The 23,315-nt window shown below is 35.4% G+C and overlaps 4 protein-coding genes across 4 annotated transcripts; 3 read left to right on the top strand and 1 right to left on the bottom strand.

The window, feature by feature from the left end:
* The first annotated feature begins 995 nt into the window (after positions 1-995).
* Positions 996-5,932, top strand: LOC141437866 (uncharacterized). Its single transcript, XM_074101420.1, has 5 exons — positions 996-1,221; positions 3,507-3,653; positions 4,237-4,329; positions 5,034-5,250; positions 5,421-5,932. Exons 1-5 carry the CDS (start codon positions 1,155-1,157, stop codon positions 5,674-5,676), a joined length of 780 nt encoding a protein of 259 aa, XP_073957521.1. The 5' UTR covers positions 996-1,154; the 3' UTR covers positions 5,677-5,932.
* On the bottom strand, positions 5,897-12,679 carry LOC141437858 (phospholipase A1 member A-like). The gene is made up of 6 exons (XM_074101408.1): positions 12,576-12,679; positions 11,901-12,069; positions 8,315-8,466; positions 7,121-7,366; positions 6,277-6,610; positions 5,897-6,048 (listed from the first exon to the last, which is right to left on the bottom strand). The coding sequence occupies exons 1-6, from the start codon at positions 12,625-12,627 to the stop codon at positions 5,991-5,993; spliced, it is 1,011 nt and encodes a 336-aa protein (XP_073957509.1). The 5' UTR covers positions 12,628-12,679; the 3' UTR covers positions 5,897-5,990.
* Positions 12,680-13,190: 511 nt separating this feature from the next.
* Positions 13,191-18,578, top strand: LOC141437863 (pancreatic triacylglycerol lipase-like). The gene is made up of 6 exons (XM_074101413.1): positions 13,191-13,293; positions 15,995-16,046; positions 16,269-16,414; positions 17,560-17,802; positions 18,034-18,382; positions 18,461-18,578. The coding sequence occupies exons 1-6, from the start codon at positions 13,248-13,250 to the stop codon at positions 18,516-18,518; spliced, it is 894 nt and encodes a 297-aa protein (XP_073957514.1). The 5' UTR covers positions 13,191-13,247; the 3' UTR covers positions 18,519-18,578.
* Positions 18,579-18,675: 97 nt separating this feature from the next.
* On the top strand, positions 18,676-22,016 carry LOC141437875 (pancreatic triacylglycerol lipase-like). Its single transcript, XM_074101431.1, has 6 exons — positions 18,676-19,073; positions 19,170-19,356; positions 19,702-20,090; positions 20,289-20,595; positions 20,679-20,720; positions 21,971-22,016. Exons 1-6 carry the CDS (start codon positions 19,037-19,039, stop codon positions 22,014-22,016), a joined length of 1,008 nt encoding a protein of 335 aa, XP_073957532.1. The 5' UTR covers positions 18,676-19,036.
* Positions 22,017-23,315: the final 1,299 nt, after the last annotated feature.

Raw genomic sequence — 23,315 nt, 5'->3', positions numbered from 1 at the left:
TTATCATACATAGTTCTACAGACCGAGGCGATAATTCTAAGTTTTGTGATTTTGAAAATTACTAAAATACATTTAAAGTTCATATTTCATTGAAAAATTTGTACTCTACCAAGTACATTCGGCAGTTATTCTTACAATTGATTTGTACTTTGTGAAGTACACGAGGACTTACGAGGCTATAAAATATTTACATATTTTTATCATGTGGGATAAGGAGCAAACCGTGGTCAGAATATTGTAAATAAACAATGTTACTGCATTTAAATTCTAGATAAATGCATGAAGTTAGCAACATAGCATTCTAGTGTACAACACGGGGCACGTATGGCCAGTGCTAGGGCATTGACCTCGATGTGGGGCAGTGTGCCGTATTGCACTTGGCCGCATATGGGAATGCAGCTAGGGAACAAAGCTAGAACCTTGACTATCAGCTTTTCTCTTCGATAATTTAATGCAATTAAGTGTTTATTACTCTTAACAAATAATTAGACCATGAATTACTGAAAAAAAAACTTCAACTCATTTAATAAATTATTTGTCTTTTATTTTGAAATTTTAAGAGCCCTCAACAGCTTAAAAAAATCTATGTACGTTAATATTTATCAAGTTACATATTGGGATAAAATTGTCTTCTTCTTTATCCTAAACAGTGAAAGTACATTGGCAAATGGTCACTTACAGTCAGAAAGTTTTAGACGAAAAAACGGAAAATTACTCTTCCAAATTATGTACATGTCACTTTACATAAGACTCATTAATCATGTGTACTTTAAAAGTGAAAAAGCTGCTATGTTACGATTTTATTAATCGGTGACTGAACTCTCGAGAAATAATAGTAAGCGTAATCGGCATATTACGCAAGCTCCAAAAATACCCGAGAGCCAACCAAACATTTAAGTAAACAAGTTACTATAACCCGCCCGCTTTCTCGATGCATCTCACCGGTGCATATCATTATATATTGCTTTATGCTTTATTTAAATTTCACCTTCTATTGTGAGGTGAAACGGGCTGGAGCGAGATCGGAGGAAAGCAGTGTCCGCCGAGCGACGGCGACGTTCGCCTCTCCGGGTCCTACCGCAGCTCAAGTAGCGTGCCTACTTCGCGAAAGCATTTAGAAAAATTAGTATTCATTTAAATTGGAATTAAATAATATGTCGGTCAAAGTAGTTCTTACGCTGTTAGCAGTTGTGGTTGCGGCCCGCGGCGCGACCATTTTAGGTGAGTACTTTGTTTGATTAGTAAGTTAAGTATGTACCCAGCGTAGGGGGCTCGTCAATAGAATCGATACGATGAATTAAGTACATACTTAATGAGAAAGCGTGAAGTGAGATTGGGTATGCACATAGACAAGTAGAGTTTGTAGTATTGCTTTTTTGCGGTCTGATAGCTTTCTTTTTTATTGCATGTTGCAAATCTTATCATAAGTCCGTTGTACTTGAGTTTTTTTACATTGTTTTATTGAATGAGTTGATTGCAATTGTTGTAGCTATGTAGAAAGAAATAAAATAGTAAAAATGCCGTGTTTATTTCATTTATGTTACGTCTCAGATATCTCTTTCTTCTGTATGTACATTAATGTTACAACCTCTGTAAATCTGCAACTATGTTAATTCTTCCTGTAGTTTATGTTTTTGTTAAATCTTTTTAACTAAGGAAAAAGCTTGTTTTTTTTTAAATGACCTAACTGAATTGAAAATGTTAGTTCCAGTTTCGTTTCAATTTTCTCTGTTTTCTATCAATTCGTTACGGCACATCTATTTTACTTGTCCATCTTCTCTATGTCACTCAATCTAACTACAGATATATTTGTTTTTATATGAGTTTTATTTTTGAGTTCCGTTAACTTTAAGGAACACTAGTGATACAACTCCTACTGTTCAAAAGATAATAAAGAATGTAAATAATTTATTATGCGCAATAAAATTAGATCCTTAATTTTCCCAAATTAACTTTTTTAAAGTTCGTAACTTAAGTATTTTTGATTATATACATATTAGACAAAATAAGATTAAAAAAGTGAGTTTGTTAGACTCGTGATAGTATTTATTTACACAAAACATACAAGAAATATCAAACAGGTTGATCAAAAATAAAAATTGACTTATTTGATATCAGAAAGCCTTTATTTGCAAAGTCTGATGTCTCTCTTATCACGTCAATTGCTCGGGTTGAGTTTATGCTTTTTACGATTTACCTTTAAAATTACTGTGAACTCATATTTACTAAAATATTTATTTTAGCGTGATGGAATAACAAACATTAACATAGGCACGCGTGTACCTACTCACAATTTTTTTATTCATATGTCTTGTACGTTATAAAGTCACACCCGTCTAAAATGCATGTACCTACGTAAAATATTCAACATAACCATTACAAACGTTACACAATTACTGCGTAACTAATATCAACATAACAACGCACAAAAAACAATGGTCCGAACTTTCTTTATTCTAATCTCAATTCATAGCCATAACAGAGTCATGACTTGAAACGAAAACCGACCGAGTGAAAGTAGAAATTGCATATGTGAAATGAAAGTAACCACTCTGCACGTAATTTTGGACTATTGAAACTACTGTCAACGCAAAATTGACAATTATCTCTACGTAACTAGAATATTTATTGAATTATCAATACCCAAGTCATTCTCTACGCTCTATTGAAGTGAAATTCATTGAAATTAGTCTGATATAGATTCTTATCATGAACCAGTCTGTCTACATTACCTAAGCGCCCTGCAGGTCCTATGTCAGGGATGGCGAACCAAGGCCTCGTGTATGGAAAAAATGTCGTGGATACCAGTAAACAATGAATTATGTAGGTACTTTATTGGTGGCTTTATTTTTGTACGTTTAATTACTTAACTCGAGCAATTTCTGTGTGATGCCTGAAATACCTGCAATGCAAATAGCTTCTATGAAGTGACTGGATTTGACTCACGGCTTAACTCGCGTTAGAAATACCTAAACATAGGTTTATTTTAGCAGTGCTTGATTTGATTATATGTATTAAGAGCCTTAACTTAGATGCATAGGAATGCTTTAAGCGTCGCAAGCCTGCGGCTACACACAGATATTTAAATACTGCCGCCTTATGGTCGAAAATGCACTGCGCTTCTGTGTGCAACCACGTCTTGAATATTGACGTAAGCGACAGAACACATAATATTAGTAGGACAGGGTGTCAAAAATACTATGTACCAGAACTATATACCATTCGGTGAAATCCCCGGAGTGTACGAAGGTTTACATACTATGACATGAATCATCGTAAAAATGACTCTACCATAGCAAAAATGATGGCACTAAAACTAAAACGGTTCGCCTCTCCTGTCCTATATAAGGACAAGTTGGATAATGCACGTAATTTTTGTTAAAAAAAACTAGAGTACTCCATGTTAAGGCTACTTACAAATGCCGAAACGTGTCCAGTTATTATCAAAAAAGTACTAAGTAATAGTTCAGCAATAGATACTAAAAATATTTTCTTATGAATTACAGACTTCATCAACGCTGATGTCGCGAAGAAGGTGTTCGATATGCCGGAGCTGCGCCAAGAGCAAACGAATCGCAACTGCATGTGCAAAGGCCCGGCCTGTGTGTGCTGCGTCGACTTCAACGTCACTTTGATTGACTTAGGAGGACCAGGTATTAAACTAAACAACTAATACGTTTTGTTTTAGGGCCTGTTTCACCACTTTGTTGACTAACTTTAAGTGACGGATATCAGTGATGCCGTCTCTGTTTGTTTTGTCCGAATAAACAAAGACGGCATTACTTTTATCTGACACTTAAAGTTAGTCGACAGATGGTGAAACAGGCCCTTAGAGTTTTAAGTTATTATAGTTATCGTTCATTACCTTTCAAATTTCGTTTTCTAGATTTTTTTACCGTAGTACGCCAAATCTGCCATTGTCTAGACATTGGCAAAATTGTCCTCCGATGGACACAGCCATATTTTTTAAAAAAGCTAAGTTTCTTAGAAAAAAAATAGAAACTTTTTATGCTGACTGTACTTTTGTTAACTGTACTTGCGTTGCGATCCAACTTACATATGTATACCAAATTTAAAGTCAATCCGACCACTATAAGTGGGTCAAAACAAACTACTAGAACTAGGCAAGTTAAATAAAAGCTCTACTACCCTTAAATTATAAAGCTCCCATAAACTATAACTTTCGCGTGGCTGTTTTTACTTTGAAATTTAATTCCCTTTCTTTTTTAATTTAAGGATGTGTTCACATGAAGTACCTGTCTCCTGATGAAGGGTTCTCCGTCAACGTCTCATATGGCAAAAACCTGATCCACAGCTCCCACATAAAAGGTAATTTATCTAACTTATGGTTGCTTATAGTATATAGACTGTTAACAAAGTATTAAAAAAATGGACAGTATGTACACAAGTAGGTACTTAAGTCATAACTTTATTTACAAGAAAAAAAAAGCTATTTAAATGTAATTAGCTGTTGCCTGCGACTTTGTCTGTGAATAGTTTGTTTATCGCACGCCAGTGAAACAATGAAGGCTATAGACAGGCGAAATATCGCTGGATGCCGTTAGTATCATGAGGTTTTTTTTTAAAATGCGTGGACGATATTTTGTAATATCTAACTGAAATAAAGAAAGAAAATACATTTATTCACTACACAAGACACAACAATAATAATTAAGTAGGCACAAATAAGCTTTTTGTAAAAACGTCATTTTATACAAGCTTTTCTTTGCTGGTTGTACTTTTTATCAACTTTACTTGCATTATCATCCAAACCACATTTGCATACCAAATTTCAAGTCGATGCCATTAACCGTTGAAGAGTTCCATCCTGCGGAGACGATCCTGGCCGGACTACCAGGATGCCACTACCAGATTATTGTATAGTCACGTAATTTACTGACGTATGCCAAAATTCAAGTCAATCCGACTACTGGAAGCTGGTGCAATTTAACTTGCAAGATTTACCTACAAACAGACATACAACGGGACATTATGGTTATTTCTATAATTTTAAATATGGTTATTTGTCCCAGGTAACAATCCACCACCAATCTGCCTTGAGATGTTCGGGTCCTTTGCCCAAACCTGTGCAACCTTCAATGACTTGGCTCCGACAGCTGACGGCCTTCGCGGTTGCCTAGAGCTAGAACTTCGAGTCCTGAAAGAGACTCAGATGGAGTTCCCTATTGGATGCTTCAAGTCTAAAGCTGGCGGGATGGAGATGGAAGAGACTCCTGCAGAGACTGAAGAGTAAATAATCTTGTTAAATTTATCAAATATGCTCACATGACAATGACGATAACATTCAAAGTTCAAATTCTAAAAAAGCATTTAGGCCCTAATGACGTTTGATTATGTTTGTATACGACATAAGACTTGACTTCGCTGTTCAAACATAAACAAAAAGTATTTTCTTCCAGGGAAACAGAAGAAAACACCGAAGAAACTCCTGAAGAAACTGGAGGCTTTGACGCAGAAGGATTTTTATTAGGCGTCTACCAGACTGCTGAGCAGGGCGTCGCGTTCCTTAGCAGCATCCTCGACTTGCCCAATAAGCTGAATGCGTCCAGGCCCATCAAGGCCCAAACTACCACCCTAAAACCAGAAGTTAGTAACCCCGTAGAAAATGTACAGAGGAGGGCTCCGAAAAATTTGAAACATCCTAATCAACTGTGATAAGATTACCAAACATGTATTCTTGACAGAACGCTGAGCATATTTGGTGGATCATTTCACTGCCAATTGTGTGCTTAGTATAAAATAATTCCTAATTAACTATTAAGTACAAAACAGCATTTCTAGATAGCTTGCTGCACCTAAGGAGTTTTCTAAAGGCTTCCGAACTGAATTTACTAGCGAGTTTTCTATTTATTATTGCTTAAAATAAAACTATTAATAAGTTTAAGATTTAATAATAAATATTTTTACGATATTCCTTTTTTAATTTATTCTACTTTTTTCTGTGTAATTATAATTTGAGTCCAAGCAGTTTATCCTCTCGAAAATGGCGGTGCTGCGTTGGTTTCCAGCAGATATACACCGAAGAAACTGGAAAGATGAACAATAAACTATTAGTATGTATATCGTTAAATATTAGTGCTATTTCCCTAAAAAAAATCAAGATTATCTGAGTCTACCTACCTGCGGATTAAAATCAATCTACATACATAGATAATCGTTATATCGTACCGCCGAACGTTTAAGTACTGAACTATTATTTACCAAGTATAATACTGAACCGAAAAAAAAATTAGGAAACCCTGAATCAAAATTTACCCCATCTTTGGTCTGAGGCCGCCCATTTCAAGTCGTAGAGGCATGATGTTGCAAGTTCCAAGTATAGCCGCCATATAGTTGATACACTGCCTGCCAGTAAAACCACCAGTTGTGATGGACTCTCCGAAGTAATGTACAGCCCGTTCGTGGTCACAGGCATGAGAGTCGCAGCCTGGCATAGATTCTCCGCCATTGGGGTAGAAGTCTACATCAGCCAGGTCGGACAGGTAACCGTTGACTCCACAGTTGGTGTGAATCACTTCGGTGTAGGCAGCGTCGGTGGGTTGGAAGCGATCGCTGTGGTTTATCCAACCGACCAAAGACGGATCCAAACCTGCAAGTTACAAATAAACATCCATTAATAGATATGCATGTCTAGTTACTGTAGGTATAGCTATTTTAATCTTAAGTTTGAGTATATCACAATCAATAAATGTGTTTTGTTGGTTATGCGTTCAGCTATCACGAAGAACTAGCCAAGTGCGTGTCGCACTACGCGCAGTGTAAATAGGGTTCCGTAATAATATATAGCATTTGATTTAAGATTAAGTTTTGATCGACTATACTAGGCTATGATAGTTTTCCTTTTAAGCATTTTCTACTTACATCAAGATTTTTTTTACATTAGAAAAACATCCCTACTATAAAGGTTTGGTTTGGTAGGTACTATAAAAAAAAATATCACTTTTTGTATATTTAGACGCGAAGTCTCGTCTAACTCCATTTAACAGTTATTGCGTAACTGAGTACCTAACTAATATCCAAAAAAATCACAAACTTTCTCAATTGAAGTAATAAGTAGGAAAGGATGTGAACCGTGTATTTTCAAAAACTATATACTTACCAGTCACATAAGTGATGCTTCCTTCAACGTGTCTCGCAACAATACCAGCCTTGTGTCCTCCTAACCCGTGGCCCACAATATGGTACTGCACAGGACTCGAGAACGAAGCTTCATTCAGCCAGTTTATAAACTGAGCCACAGCTTGCCCTGAGCTGACGGTGTTTTCCAGAGCCGCAGAATAAAGCCCGCTAGAACCCTCACTCCAGTCCACGACGATGACATTTACGTTTTCAGCGGCAAGGAAGGCTAGAAGATAAATGAAAATTGTTTTCATTAATTTAGTTTCTTTTTGATACTTAGAAATGTACTTCAGAAACAAGTCATCTTAAATAATCTTTTCACTTCTCCTGCTCTTAAAATGTTACTTGTATTGTTATCGGGACTCCTTTATTCTCTTGGGATTAAAGTAATTTGTTTTCAACTTACGTTGGAAACCCCAAACAGCCAACACGGTGTTTGTGAACGGAGGATATTTAGGCGTGGAAATAACCTCAAAATGACAACTGTGCAAAAATATATAAAAAAAACATTACGAATTAGAATCTATTCAATTATATTAAGGATTAATTCATTTTATTATGCATAGTCTAAATAGTTTCAAAATAGTTGTCAATTTTTAAACCGTTGGCTAATTAATATGCATGCTTTTAAAGCGTCACTTCATAATCAATAAAAGAAAAGAAAAAACCGCGCAACTTTTTTTTTGATATTTGAATTTTGAACATATGGCCGTCCATTAGTCGAGAGCCGTACGACGTGAGGATGAGGACTTTAAAAAACTAGGTTATAATTTAATCCTGAATTGCTTACATTTTATATCTGACGTCAGTAATGTCAAGTATGGCAAAGATTGGGAAACTAGCTGTTGCATCCAAGACATACCTTACTCGACGGTTGCCTCTCTCTTCGGGTCCCTATAATTGGTCCTGATAGTACTATGTCAGTAGTGACATCAATGCTTTAAATAAAAAATAAAATAAATATCACGGAACACTTAACACCAATTGACCTAGTCCCAAAGTATATAAGCAAAGCTTATTGTTATGGATACTAAGCAACGAATACTTAAATAGATAGATACACACAGTTTAATACTTATTAAACATTCAAGACCCGAGAACAAACATGTATTTTTCATCTACCCTAATCGAACCCGGGACCTCAAGCTAGGTCTTTGGTTGATGCTTTCCTTACCTGGTACGAGCACAGTAACAAAAGCGGAAGCAACACCGCCATCTCTCCATCCGTGAAGCAACACGATGGTCCTCCTGGAGTTGCTGAACTCGGTCAGCTCCAAAAGCCCAGGGTTGTTTATCAGCAGCGGCTGACTGGTCGTCGGGTTATTCCTGGGAAAGACGAAATTGAGTTTTTAATTGATTTCGAACTTGTATTTGATCGTTTAATGAGGTAGAGAACGTGTGCGGGATGGGTCTGTATTAATTCGCATAAATTAGTTGTCCTAATTTAAATTGGTATAACGTTATTTTACATAAGTATTGATTCGCATAACATTAATTCGCATAACTGAATACGCATAATATAAATACGATTGTGGATTGGCATAACGATAAGTTGGCTTAAATTTAATTAGCATAACATTTCTTTGCATAAGTAATAAACAGTATAAACATAAAATGATTATTGTATTAGTGAACGACTATGTGAAAATATCTATTATTGGGCTATTATAAAAAAATACCTAACATCGAAGGCCTTAGGCTTCTGAAGCAAACCTAACTGTGTCGGGTTTACCCTGTCCAAGCTAATTCACTCGCTTGGTAACATTATGCGAATTCATTTTATAACAGTTAAAGTTGTAGTTAATAATGTTATGCATATTTCAATTATGCGTACATATTCATTATTATGCTAAATAAGTGTTATGCTTCTTTATAATTATGCAAGTTTGCTGTTATGCACAATTATGTTATGCCAAGTCTGTCATGCGAATTCATATTAGGACAATTAATGTTATGCGAAATAAGGGTCACCCGTGCGGCATGCATTCGAACCCTTAAATCAGGTTTGTAAAAGTTACGACTTGGTTAATATATATCTGTATAGATTAAAGTGTAACGAGAGTAACTGAAAGGCAATTTTTCAATTTTTCGAATTCCCCACGGGTTAGAGAGCCAATCTATTTTTAGTCTCCCTCAAAATCTAGTAACCAGCCATAGATTTTACTACTGTTAATAATTACTATACTGAGCCTAATCCTCTATCATAGATAGATAAGACGATTTCATGAAGAGTCCTGTAGAAAATTGAGTTTGCCGCGCCCAGAGTTACTTAGTATGCAGTAAACAAAATATTGCCTAATAGGTAATTGATAATAACGCTACATATCCATGTAGACTTACAATTAATCTTAAAGTATTAAAAAGTGTGATAGCACCAGGAACCAAGAAGGATTTATCAGTGAATGTAAGCCGGAAATTTTAGATTAATTATGATAGCTATAAGATACCTAATTTATTGTTGCTGCACGCATCTATCGAAAGAACTAAATAGAATCTTTTCGTGAAGTTTTCTTCTATTACTTATCTATAAATATCTCTCATGATTGAAATGCTATTCTATTCTTATCATTGTAATTTCAATACGCCGAGATGATAACGATTATACAGCTATCTAATACTTATCTGAATCAAAATAAGTTTATATCAACATTTTCTAATTATTAGGAAGAATGTGATTGTTAATTGTCAGAATCAAGCAATATTGCTCAAAACTTACCACTTTACCAGAAATGTTAGACATGTAATGTAGGAAATGAAGCAAGTTGTTGTATGGAGACCCATGCATTAATTTCTCAGTCAGTGAAATTTTGCTTGGTTATTATATAGTATAAGCTGAAACTAACATAAATATCCAAAAAAAAAACACTCCTAAGTTAGGCATTTATACGTAAAAATACAAATCTGTTTATATATGAAACCGAGTAATTCGTCTGTCCAAAATTATTTTACCAAATAAGTCATTTGTATCAGTATGTGATAAGTACTGGAAAAAATCTAAAACTTTTGTCAAACATGAGAATATTTTTGTTATGATAATTCCTTTCTTGACGCTCATTTTCATTGGAAAATTGCTCTGTCATTTTTAGTGCCAAAATGGCAAAAACGGAACCCTTATAGTTTCGCCATGTCTGTCTATCTGTCTGTCCGTCCGCGGCTTTGCTCAGGGACTATTAATGCTAGAAAGCTGTAATTTTGCACGAATATGTATGTAAACTATGCCGACAAAATGGTACAATAAAAACTTCAAAAAAGATATTTTTTTTAGTGTACCTCCCATAGACGTAAATTGGGAGTGTTTTTTTTTTCTCATCCAACCTTGTAGTGTGGGGTATCGTTGGATAGGTCTTTTAAAATCATTAGGGGGTTGCAAGAACGAGTTTTCAGATTCAGTGATTTATTTGCAAAATATTCAACTTTAAAGTACAAATTTTCATTAAAATCGTGCGTCCCCCCGTCCCCCCCCCCTCTAAAATCTAAAACCGGTGGGTAGAAAATTTGAAAAAAAATCAGAATGGTAGTAAGTATATCAAACATTCAAGGAAAACTATAACAGCTAAGTTTGCTTGAGAATTGCTAGTAGTTTAAGAGTAAATAGCAGCCTAAGGTTTAAAATATCCTTAGAAAAATATTACTTTTTTTTCGTAATGGCTACGGAACCCTATTTTGGGCGTGTCCGACATGCTCTTGGCCGGTTTTTTTTCTTCTTATATGTTCTTAGAATGTAATTTGGGGGTATGAAAATCAATAAAAAATGCATACCCAAATTTATGTATTTTAGAACTATTAAAAACTGAGAGTGGAAAGTTTCTCAGCCTGATTTCTTCTTAAATATATACTAAGTAGTCACGTATACACTTAAATCCAAAATATCCAAAAAAAACCCGCTTGTACCTACACCCCGCTCCCTTCACACTGCTCCCGATATGTTTAGTTTTTAATACGCTCATTATTTTTCTGATTTTTTTTATATAGTTGAATGGAAAGAACATTGCGAACTTAAATCAATAAATAAAATCGATAGAGAAATATTCCACAGCGAGTAAAAAGTAGTAGGTATAAAACGACAATAAAATGGCATTCTAGTGAAAAAAATAGACGGAGCAATTTTCCGGTTCAAGACACGCCATAACATAATATTTTATTAATATTGGTATTTCTGCTGGGTTATTTTTTTTTATATTTCATATATTGTTGCAATACGTTACATGAATATGTCCGGTGCCGAAAGTTTGAACGAAGCATTTTTCCGTAAAAAGATATTAACGATTTAAGACTTTAGGTATTTACTTAAATCCTATTATTATTATTCTTTGGAAATCTATACAATACTTTTTATTTAAAGTGTCAATACTTTATCATACTGTAAAGATTTTTCTGGCAGATGAATTACTGTTGGGGTCCACTACCTTTATTTCCTACACTAATGGCAATTTGTATCAATTCAACTTTCTTTACAAATTATTATAGTGCTTACTAGTATTATAGTAATAACTAGCTGTTACACGCGGCTTGGCCCGCGGGAACTGTACAGTACAATTTTCCAGGATAAAAACCATCGTATTGGCCTTCTATTGCCATACCAAATTTTATTTAAATCGGTTAAAATTTTACTGCAATAAGCATCCAAACATCTACGTAAACTTTCTCATTTGTAAAATTAGGAAAAAGGGTAGGATTACGGTTCCATAAAATGTGTTTTTTTTTTGTTACGAAGTCAGTGACTGTATCCATGGAATATGTGGTATTATTTGAAAACAAACCTAGTGAAGAGATGGTAGACATTGGATGAAGTAGGGTTGTAACGAGCGACCTCCGAGATGTCATTTAGGGTCATCCACATGTCAACGAGGTGGTAGTTTCCTGCCGAGTCCTTCACATGTTGGAAACGTAGGTCATCAAGCTTCCTTAAAATTGGATTCGACGGCAGAGCTGTAAAGTGATACACCTATTTATCTATCTAACGCTAATCAAGAGGAGACCAAATATGTTACTGTGAACTAAGTTTAAACTATAACTAATTTAGACGATAAGTTAAAGTTCTCGAATGAAGACGGCGGATCGGCCAGCGCAGCGTAGAACGCCCATCAACGAGATGGACGGATGATCTGGCCCTATACCACGAAGTGCAAAACTCAAACTTTGTATGTTGCCGTCCCGCTGACGCTTATGTCATTTAATACACGAGTGAAAGGAACGGTGGGATACGAACTTCGATTTGCGAGTTTCGTAGTAGCCCGTCTGGTTAAAGCCGCGGTTCACGGTGGATGCAGGCCGCTTCCAACCGAAGTAACTGGAAGTATATAGGGAGGCCTAGGTCCAACAGTGGACGTCCTACGGCTAAAATGATGATGATGAGACTATTATTTCAACCGCTGTCATACAAACATCGCAATTACTTTGAAAGTTTTTAAGTAAAATGTTTATCATAGACATACCCGCGCTCAATCCAATGATACAAGCAAGGAGCAAAAAAACGTTCCTCGGCATCGTGTCCACTCAAAGAGTGCCAATAGGCTCTTGTAACTTGCAATTACTTCACCGAATTTTGTGATAATTACCTAATCGAAATCAATCGATCAATTTTATCAACGATATAGCCAATTATGCGATATTACTTACGTAAGCAAATTTCGTAAATGCAGTACTAGAAATAAATAAAAATAAATAAATAAAATCAGTTTATTGCAGACAGAGTCCATATAAGCGTTAATACATTTTCCACTTAAAACTATGTTAGTAATTATAATTTTAATTTAAAAATCTGCCACCCTCAGGGACACCTGGCACAAGCACATGTGCTCGGACCCAGTGCCGCATGATGGGACAGTCAGGCTTCTCGCTAATGACCCTCACTTCAGCATCAACCTTAAATATGACAATTAGTCAAAGCTATAAAATACATATGAATTAATTAGATATCTTTGAAATATCTTTATCAAAGACCAGTAGCCGGGAAAACACTAAATGATTCTTTTCCGCTTTTATTGCCCTAAATCACCAAATTATCAATTGGATTATGTGTTCTTAGAAGTAAATGGGTAATCTAAGATAATTTTTCCATTAAAACCAGTAGTTTGGTGACAGATACATTCCAGTTGGTTAACAAAATGTTCGTGGCCAAGTGCGCTTTGGTTTTGTGTGCTGCTGCGGCAGGTAGGAACAACTGGTTCAGCATCTTTACAGTACTATTTATTATTATTCTTAGGTGCAACCCGAAAGTAACAATTGAAAATGGTTTATTATGATATTCATAAAAATATTTTGGATTATAAAAATGATTTCTTGGTGATTCGATCGTCGCTGTCGAAAGTGCACCTCAAGGCAAACCTTTCGCTTGGCCGCCAACTGCTAAATTTCAATTTTCTACGTCACAGTTTATACGCAGTAGATAACGTGGCGGGGCAACTAATAAATTAGCAAGGAGTTAAGGATTGTGATTTGTAGTATTTTAGGATTAGCAATGTTATCAGTGGAAAAATAATGCTGCGCCTCACAAGATCAATCAGTCACTTTTCCCTAAATTAATAAAAAAAAAACCGTTTTATCATAATGCCAATAAAACGCAGCAAATATAAATAAAATAGGCGATGGCTACGCGAACAATATACATTGCAATCTATTTAAATAATACCTATATCTTATATAATACGAATGAATTTCAATCTTACATTTTTTTCTTCATAAATACCGACATCAGTCAAAAAACGTCCAACTATATCTTGGCTAGATTCCTATTTACTCTTAAGTTTTATTATCCTCTTTTAAAAAGGATGAAAATAGATTCATAAAGGTAAAAAATATATATAAGGTGACTACAGATGACCCTACAGAATTTTAAAATTTCATTTCATTTTAAGGTCTGGACGATTTATGTAAGAACATGAATGGTGATTGCAAGGAGGCTAAGCTCGACTCGTTGTGTAGTTTAATGAAACTAAATAGAAAATTTTATTAATCAAGTTGAACTTTTGCTGCCGTTATACTAAACTAACCATTATTTATTTAGACAACACATCCTGCAATTCTACAGCTGCATAGACACTGTTAGGAGCGAGTAATGAAAATGATGACTACCCTACCTACGTTACGTATGCAGTAAATAAATGCATAATACCGCTCTGTAGGATCACGAGAGATGTGATATTATAATTATAGGTAGAGTCAATCACGATGACGGGTGCCGGCCGTGGTTCTTATTACAATGTCACTTAATGTCTAATTTTGTCAAAATCACGCGTCTTCGTGAATGGCACTAGGTATAATGTATATGATAGATAAGAAATACGTAATCCAAAATATACCTAGTGCCACTCACGGAAACGCGTGATTTTGTCATAATGAACCATTAATGCCATTGTAGTAAGAACTACGGCACGCGTCATCGTGAATGAATCTACCTATAATGTCTTGAAGTAAATCACTAATTGCCAATTATAAAACAATTGAATCTTAACCCAAATTGACCCAATTTTCAATATTTTTCTTGTAAGAAGCGTGAAGATAGCACGATGGAATAACAATGTTTCTGTAAATAGATTATCTGCATTGTAAATTTGATTATATTCTATTGACCTAATAAGCACTTCCTAAATTTCAAGCTAAGATGGGTATAAAAGGATTTAAAAATGTAGACTAACATTATACCTAAACATCAGAATCTCTCGTTCTGATCAGAATACTTTCGTTGCTTGCGTAACAAATTATTTTCAACTAACTTTTTCTACCTTTATAAAGATTGTTTCAAGGTTTTTGTTCCTTTGTGAATTCACATTTGGCAATATTTGGCAATATATTATATCCGTGGTTTTTAATCTATAATAATTTTATCTATCCCTCAATGCTAATTCCTTTTATCGCAACTTATCATCATATTGCGTGTCTTAAAAGGAAATTAACTTGTAATGTTAACATTTAATGTTATTGAAGACATTAATGGTTGTTTTATTTCAAAAGGTGGTATGATTATCACTATCATTAAACCAGTATCTACTTATGACATGATGTTGGTAGCCGAGTTGTTCCAACTTACTTGAGGCGCCCCTAATTTTATTTTACTTGTTATTATTTCATTATTATTATTGTTATTACTTAGTGAATTTCTTGCACACCTATGTTATTTTATTTTAAATCATCTTTTACAAATTTTCACGCATATATATGTTTATAGATATTTTATAATTTTTATTTATGTAGATATTTTTTTTATAATATTTTTTTTTCTTTTCTTTCAATAATTACGCGTTGGGTTACGTGGGTCCACACTCACCGGGGTTCAGCTGAAAACCAGCGCTGCAGCCATGAGGTGGTTACAGGGCTACGGCACATTCTGAGCTGAGTCCTTTTGGCATCACACTACAGCACAACGTCTCTGATTTTTCTCTCTTCTTCTATTTATGTTTTTACTGTGTCTTTTTTGTGATGTAGTGTGTTTTTTATGTCAATAAATGTTGTGTTTGAGTTGGAAATGAGTATCTAATAGTATCTTGATTAAAAGAATTCTTAGGTACTTTTATAACATTTCACAGACGAGAAAGTGTTAGAGAATACCTATAAAATACCTATATTCAGATAAATTATAATCGCAGTTTCTTGTGTGTTTTTTAAAATAGACGAATAGGTATATCCATAAACTGAACCCAATTACCTAAATAGGTAGGTACTGCACTACCACGTCACAACACGTGATACTCGTTGGTTTTAGTTTATGGAGGTATTCGTCTTTTTTTTGTAACATCTAAGACAAAGCTGCGGTTCAAAAGCTTGTGAGCCTTACTCAGCTATAGGCCATTATTTGTCCAATTTAATTCAATAATAACTTTTCATTACTTGACATTGTTTTTTTTTTCTTTTTAAGTATCCGGATTCGGATTGTCACCTACCGATTGCGAGTTCCACTTATACACCAGGTCAGTATAATTAAATAAAATTTAAATTGTACAATTTAGTTTTTTCGATACTACTATAAGTCAAATATACTTCCGTCGTCGATCTTGCATGATCCATGGAACAGGGAACCGCGGTAGTCATTATAAATGACCATCAGTAATATAGTAACCAAGTAACGTCAAAAGTACCAATACAATTAGGTACCGATGTCATTACAAAATTTTCTTAAATTATCGTTTCAGGACAAACCCGACTATAAGTCAGCCGATCTTTCCTTCAGTGGACTCAATCTTGCAGTCATTCTTCTTGCCCTCTCGTCGTACCATTATCACTATCCACAGCAATGGAGAGTCTGTCAGTGGAAACTTCAACGCTTTCGTTGTTCCTGGTATGTACTTTAAATTATTTTTCACTTCTCATGCTCTAAAAGTAGGTCAATATAGCCTTACGAGGCGGGAGTAAAGTGAGTACTTTAGTCCCTAGGGAGTAAAAGTTTTTCATTTACTTCGAGTGGCTTAGGATAAACTACTGGCTACTTGCAAAAAATAAGATTGTGTGTGGACCATTATCAAGACGACAATTTTACGTTCTTATCTTAGTCTACGTGGTCTTAGTTCTATGCTTTTTCCGCATAGAAGGTGGCGCCATTCTATTTTTCCAGTTTGTGTATGGACCATTTCGCCGATGCGATTTTATTATATGTGTCTGGTTGGAAAAAACTACTTCCCGCGAAAATTTTGAAATTGTTGTAGAGCGTAAATCGTAAACGATTAAAATGAATTGATTATTCTCACAATGTCATCAAGCGATAGTGAAAATTATGATGTCGAGCAAAGAGCAAAAGACTTAATTGATAATCTTTTGCCGCCGAAATGTAGAAAAAAAAATATTTTTATTTTTTTGATTAAATCTTTTTGTACAAAAATTGCAATTTTTTCTCGCAATCAAAGTGAAAAATAGAGTTCTCACCACGAGACTTAAAGCCAATACATGCCAACGGACACTGATGTCATCTTCGGATGATCCTAATATAAGTGTAGTGTAGTATAAGGTAGGTAGTATAGTATAAGATTATAAGAGTTGCGCTGTCTGAAAATTTCGGGTTTACTATCTAAAGTATGCTGTCTCCGACCAATATACCTATTTATCCCAGGTCTCCAAAACTATGTATTTGACGTACGAGTAGATGTATATAAATAGCAAGGGTACTACTAGCCTGAGATCTACAGACAGCAAAATTCTTACAGTACCTATACAGACCTCTTTAACACCGGTTTGTGTTTTTAAGAATCGAGAGCAGTATTTTTTTAACATAAGTTTGGAAATAGAGTTCGTTTCGTTTCCACCCATTACATTTTTTTTTAAAAGGACATTGGTCTGTGATTCTTATCAAAATACTTTTAACGCGTGTAATTTAATTGTTTGTATTGTGATTTTTGTAAAATTGCTTGAGCTTTCTTCTGCCATAATTATAAAAAAAAACCTGCCATAGTTAATACCGTAATTTTCAACTTTATCAATATTTAATTACAGCTCACCTAAACAATGAGGATGTTAACGTGATTGCCGTGGACTGGAGCCGAGGTTCTTTCCTTTACTCCATTGGTCTGGCCAATGCTCCTCAAGCTGGAGAAATGATTGCCGAGATCATCAATGTCCTCATCGTTAACTTCGGATATAACCCCAGCTTGGTCCGCATTGTCGGTGTCGGTCTCGGAGGACACATTGCTGGTCTTGTTGCTAGACACATTAATGGGAATGTGCCCCATGTTATTGGTAAATATGTGTTTATGTTATATTATTTATTGACTTAGTATATTATACCAACTTATCCCATGTTTTCTTTTCGAAATGCATGTTACATAGTCATTTGTCTTTTTCAAGAAAATAGTTTTATTTGTATGTAAACGTTTGGCATATTTACAGTAATGCGAAGCATTATCTTAGAGCAAATTAGTTTTCCTAGTTCTTTTTCCTAAAGATGTAATCATTAAATCCTTTGTTTAGCTTTGGACCCCTCCTTCCACGGTTGGACTCACCACCCTGACTTACTCAACGCTGATGACGCCGGCGTCGTTGAGGTCTTGCACACCACCAGCGGCATTCTTGGCTACGACTATCCCGTGGGTGACATTGACTTCTACCCCAACGGAGGAACCTTCCAGAACGGATGCGCAACCGATTCTTCCTGCAGCCACATCTACTCCTACGTCTTCTATGCTGAGTCTTTGAACGCTGCGGGTACCGGCGGTGCTCAGTTCGTTGGAACTGCTTGCGACAGCTACGAAGATGCCATTGCGATGGCTTGTAATGGAGAAAGAGACGCTACCTTCGGCGGTCTGGCCGTGAAGACTAGGTACTTTAAAGTAAATATTTATACCATGACGATGGGTGGTGTTGAATGCATTTCTTAGAACTTTCGTTTATTTTTCAGTGAATCTGGAATCTACACGTTCGCCACCAACTTCGCCCAGCCGTTCGCTCAGGGTTAAAGTATTTATGCGTAAAATAAAAATATCCTGTTTAAGGAAATACGGAGATTATAGAACTTTCACAGTTGTTTGATTTCTTGTTACTTATTTTCTTCCTGTAGAGAATCAGAAGTAGGTAGTGGATATTTAGTTACTATTGACTGCCAGTGCAAAACTAACTAAATATCCGCTAATTGTTACTGCATAAAATACATAGTGATTGGCCCATAAAATTTAGCAATCAAAAATAGATTTATATGTTATTAAATTGTACTTTATCTAGAAAGTATCTATATAGCATTGTCATTACTAAGATAAGATTATGACTTACGTGTGATATGTTGTAAACACTTTTCGTAGACCTTTGAAAAAACAATATACGTGACGTGGCAACTATTAGTCCAAAAAATATTGTAATTACAATGATCAATTCAAAAATGTGCTTAATATGACATATCTAATCTCTTTATCATTAATATGTGATGAAATTGGAATAAAAAGTGGTGACCATAAATCAGAAGTTACCAATCGGAATCACCATGAAACTGTTGTTGGCGTTGGCTGCCCTCGTCGCATGTCAGTATTAACAATGAAATGTATTCTTGAAATCTTAACATTTTGCTTTGAAACAGAAGAGCAATAGAGTGACAGAGATCTAATTATTTGTTTAAGTGAGCGCTGGAAGTGCAATTCCTCTTGTACCAGGGGATAACAGCGACTATGTCGAAGGAGAAAGCCGCTACATTTGGATGCCTGATGGCGACGGCGTGCCTCATCTGGTAGATCTCCAAGAACCTGTTGATGAAGCACTTTTGAACTCAAGAAATGGTGCCAATAACCAGTACTGGCTGTTTACCAGGTGCTTAAGAAGACATTTAAAACAAAAATCACTAATTAATTTCTAGTATAAGTATTCCAAATAGGACAAAACCCTTAAGTAGTAACGAGTACATAAATTTCATTAAAAACTCTAATTTAACTTGCAATGTTTGTTCATTTCGTTGCAAATCTTGCAAGTTTAATTAAATCTAAGTAGGTACTTATTTACTTTTACTGATCAAATTACAATTTGGTACAGACATATCTAGTTTGAATAAAAATGCAAGTAGGTCGACAAAAAATACTGTCCGCTGAATAGCTTGTATTTTTTTTTTACCAAAAATGTATTGATATTATTATACCTACTACAATTCGTCTCTTTCAGACAAAATCCCGGCAAAATAATTGTTCACGGCAATGCTAACACCATATGGAATTCCAATTACAACGCTAACCGTCAATTAAAAGTCGTTGTTCACGGTTGGAACAGCAACGGAAACAGTGGCATCAACCCTCTTATCACCTCAGCTTTCTTAGCAGTGGTAGACGCAAACGTCATTGTTGTAGACTGGCGTGCCCTCGCTAATTCCAATAACGCCACTGCTACCAACGGCGTGCCTGGTGTTGGCCAGTTTCTTGGAAACTTCTTGGTTAGGCTCATCAACACGGCTGGAGGAAACTGGAACAACGTACACTTGGTCGGTTTCAGTTTAGGAGCTCACATTGTTGGCAGCGCTGGTCGCACTGCAGGTGGCCGCCCCGTGAGAGTCACTGGTAAGCTAATATCTTCGATAATTACGCAAGTGAAAAACCTTTAAAATATTTCTTTATTGGTTGCATATATTTCCTCTAGTCGTTAAGGCAATCTAGTAATTTTATTCAATCAGCAGCAGTTGCAGTTAAACTTAATAATCATATAACTACTAAATAATTTACGCCAAACAATTATTCTTAATGTTTTTTGTGACTCAGGTTTGGATCCCGCCTGTCCCCTATGGAGTGGCAATGGCAACGCTCTGAACGCCAACGCTGGTGTATATGTAGAGTGCATACATACTGATGGTGGTCTCCTAGGTATCCATAGCGCTATTGGCAACGCTGACTTCTATCCGAACGGTGGAAACAACCCACAACCTGGTTGTTGGATCAGCACCTGCTCCCACAGCCGGTCCTACGAACTGTTCGCTTCATCGGTCCGCACCAACCATATGGTTGGTCGCCAATGCGGCAATTGGAATAAAGCCGTAAACAATCAATGCAGTGGAGGGCAATTTTGCCAGTGTCTAGTAGGTTTTGCCGTTGTACGGTAAAAAAATTCTAGAAAACGAAATATGAGAGATAATGGTGGATGAACGATGACAGTGCGAATCTGCAGATGGGTAACAGCAATCTTAACAAGCGAGGGTGAGTGTCAAATTCAATGACTGTAAACGAATATTCTGAAAGGGATTTTTTTGCTAACGTGGCTGTTTGTTCACAAAGACAAACAGCAAACTAACAGATAATAAAAACAAAAATGATTAGTAAGTTAATACAACGTTTGACAAGCTCTTTTTAACAAAGGGGGTAAATTCCTTTAGCTAACATTTTAATTTTAAATTACAGGTTTAGACATTTTCCGTGCTCTATTGTAATGTACCTACGAATAAGTATCTGATAGTAAAACAGTGTTCAGGTTATTGTTCGTTGTGTTTGTTCTCGGATCTTGGATGTTTAATAAATATGTATTTAAGTAGGTATTTATCTATATAACTATGTTTATCCGTTGCCTAGTATCAATAGTACGGTCACCTGCATTAATATCTGCCACAGCGGAGCGTGTAAAAATATCTGACACGTCCTACCGGCCATAGAAATAGAGTTGTATCAGATATTTATGCACGCTTGTTGTGTCAGATATTGGTGCTGGTGACTGTACCTACAAGCTTTGTGTCCCATGATATTTATTTATTTGTTAAATATAATTTGAATATGGTTATGTACATGACGATTTTATTTTATAAATGGATTGATGCTAAAATAAGTCCTAAATCCAGTAATATGCACGTAGAGTATCATCAATCAAACATAATAATCTAAATCTATAATTTATCGATAGTAATGCTAATGATGAAGAAGTGTTGACTATAGCTAACTTATTCATTTTTATTAAATAAATAAAAATTTAATAAAAATTATCAGCTCGATGAGCGTGCTTAGCCCGTGTTAACTAGTTACAAACAATTCAGATACCTAACGTATAGGTAAAGAGTGATTTACTATCATTCGTTGCAAATGGAAAATGGACAATACAAAATTATAAGTACGTAAGTAATTACGTACACTCAGAAATATGACCAATTGAAAATGTGTCATACCCGACATCATTTGTTTTAGGCATACATAAGTTAAGTTTTGGCCTTGATTTAACGACATTCAGGCATTGTGTATTTTAATTTTACTCCTTGTTTATAATGGACAATATTCTATTCGGGTAATAATGTACAACAAAAAAAAAATTATAACAAAAAATAGAACCGACTACAAAAAACCATGAAAATAATTTTCTAGCAGTCTAAAGTCGCTGCCTCAGCACGAGCCACGAGCCACTTGGGTTCTTACTTAGAGGTAAAAAGCTGTTTTTAATGTTTACCTAATTAATTTTCTTTTTTCAGAAACGGTATGTTCGGTCTGTCTACGGGGAACTCCTGGCCTTTTTAAGGACTACAGTTTTGTGATAATACTTTACCGATGTGATATAAAACATTTTTATAACAAATTGTCTTTTATTATTCACTCTATCTCTATCTCTACGTGCTTATGTATTCATTACTTACAAATGTACCTAATGGTAACTACATAAGTTATTTGGTAAAGTACCTAATGGTAAATAAGTTACAAAAATTTTATTACTAAAAATGTAACCGACTAAGTATAAAAAACCATGAAAATAACTTTCTACCAGTCTGAAGTCGGTACCTCAGCACGAGCCAACAGGAGTGGACCTTATAGTCGTCTACCTCACCTACATACTATACGCGTATATTGGGCTTCAATCACTTCTGCTGGCTCGTGCTGAGGCACCGACTTCAGACTGGTAGAAAGTCCGTTGGCCAAATGTGGTCTTCATCACCAGTTCCACTTCACCAAGTGATGATTTTCAAGAGAAAATGCAGGAGTTACTACTAAATATATCGAAATGACTATAGGTGTCCCTACAATATCTGAGGAGTTCCCTCAATTTCCTTGGAATCCAATCATCAGATCCTGATTTGGTGCTTATGGGACCTAATTGAAAGCATTCCTAGACAAACGAAAAAAAAATGTTGGAATCGGTTCATAAATGACAGGAGTTCTGAGGTAACAAACAAAAAATTTCTGCCGAATTGATAACCTCCTTCTTTTCAGGGTTCCGGAGCCAAAATGGCAAAAACGGAACCCTTATAGTTTCGTCAAGTCCGTCTGTCTGTCTGTCCGTCCCTGTGTCCCTGTGTCCGTGTATGTCACAAGCATTTTACTCGAAAACTACATGATGTATATCAATGAAATTTGGAGTACAGATATCTTGTCAAAGCCGCTATTTATTTTTGTAGTTCAATTACACGTAACAAAAAATTGAAAAAAAAAAATTTAACTCGCATCAACGTGTGGCACATAGTTCGTCAGCTCTTTTGAAAAGAGTAAGGTTTCTCAAAAACTTTTTTGATTAAGTGAAGATTTCCGCAAATAATCGCTCCCAAAGTAGCAAAAATTGTGTCCCCTCTATCTTGTAAACCGTTTGTCCAAAAAAAAAAAATGTAAAAAATATGGAAAGGTAACGCTTAATAAATACTTTCAACGAAAATTAGTTTCAACATGATCGGATTTACCGTTTTTGAGTTATTGCCGAAAAACTGCGCTTCTCAGCAAAAGGACGTAAGTGGCGTGAAGATACGCTCTTTTTCTGGTAATAGATTTTAAGACTGTAGTAAGTGTTTTAATTGTGTTATAACGCACATAATATTAAAATTTTTTTTCGTA

This window comes from Choristoneura fumiferana, chromosome 18 (assembly GCF_025370935.1).
Source record: "Choristoneura fumiferana chromosome 18, NRCan_CFum_1, whole genome shotgun sequence".
In the NCBI taxonomy this organism is placed as follows: domain Eukaryota; kingdom Metazoa; phylum Arthropoda; class Insecta; order Lepidoptera; family Tortricidae; genus Choristoneura; species Choristoneura fumiferana.
The sequence above is the reverse complement of the archived record's forward strand: the minus strand, read 5'-3'. Positions and strand labels throughout refer to the sequence as shown.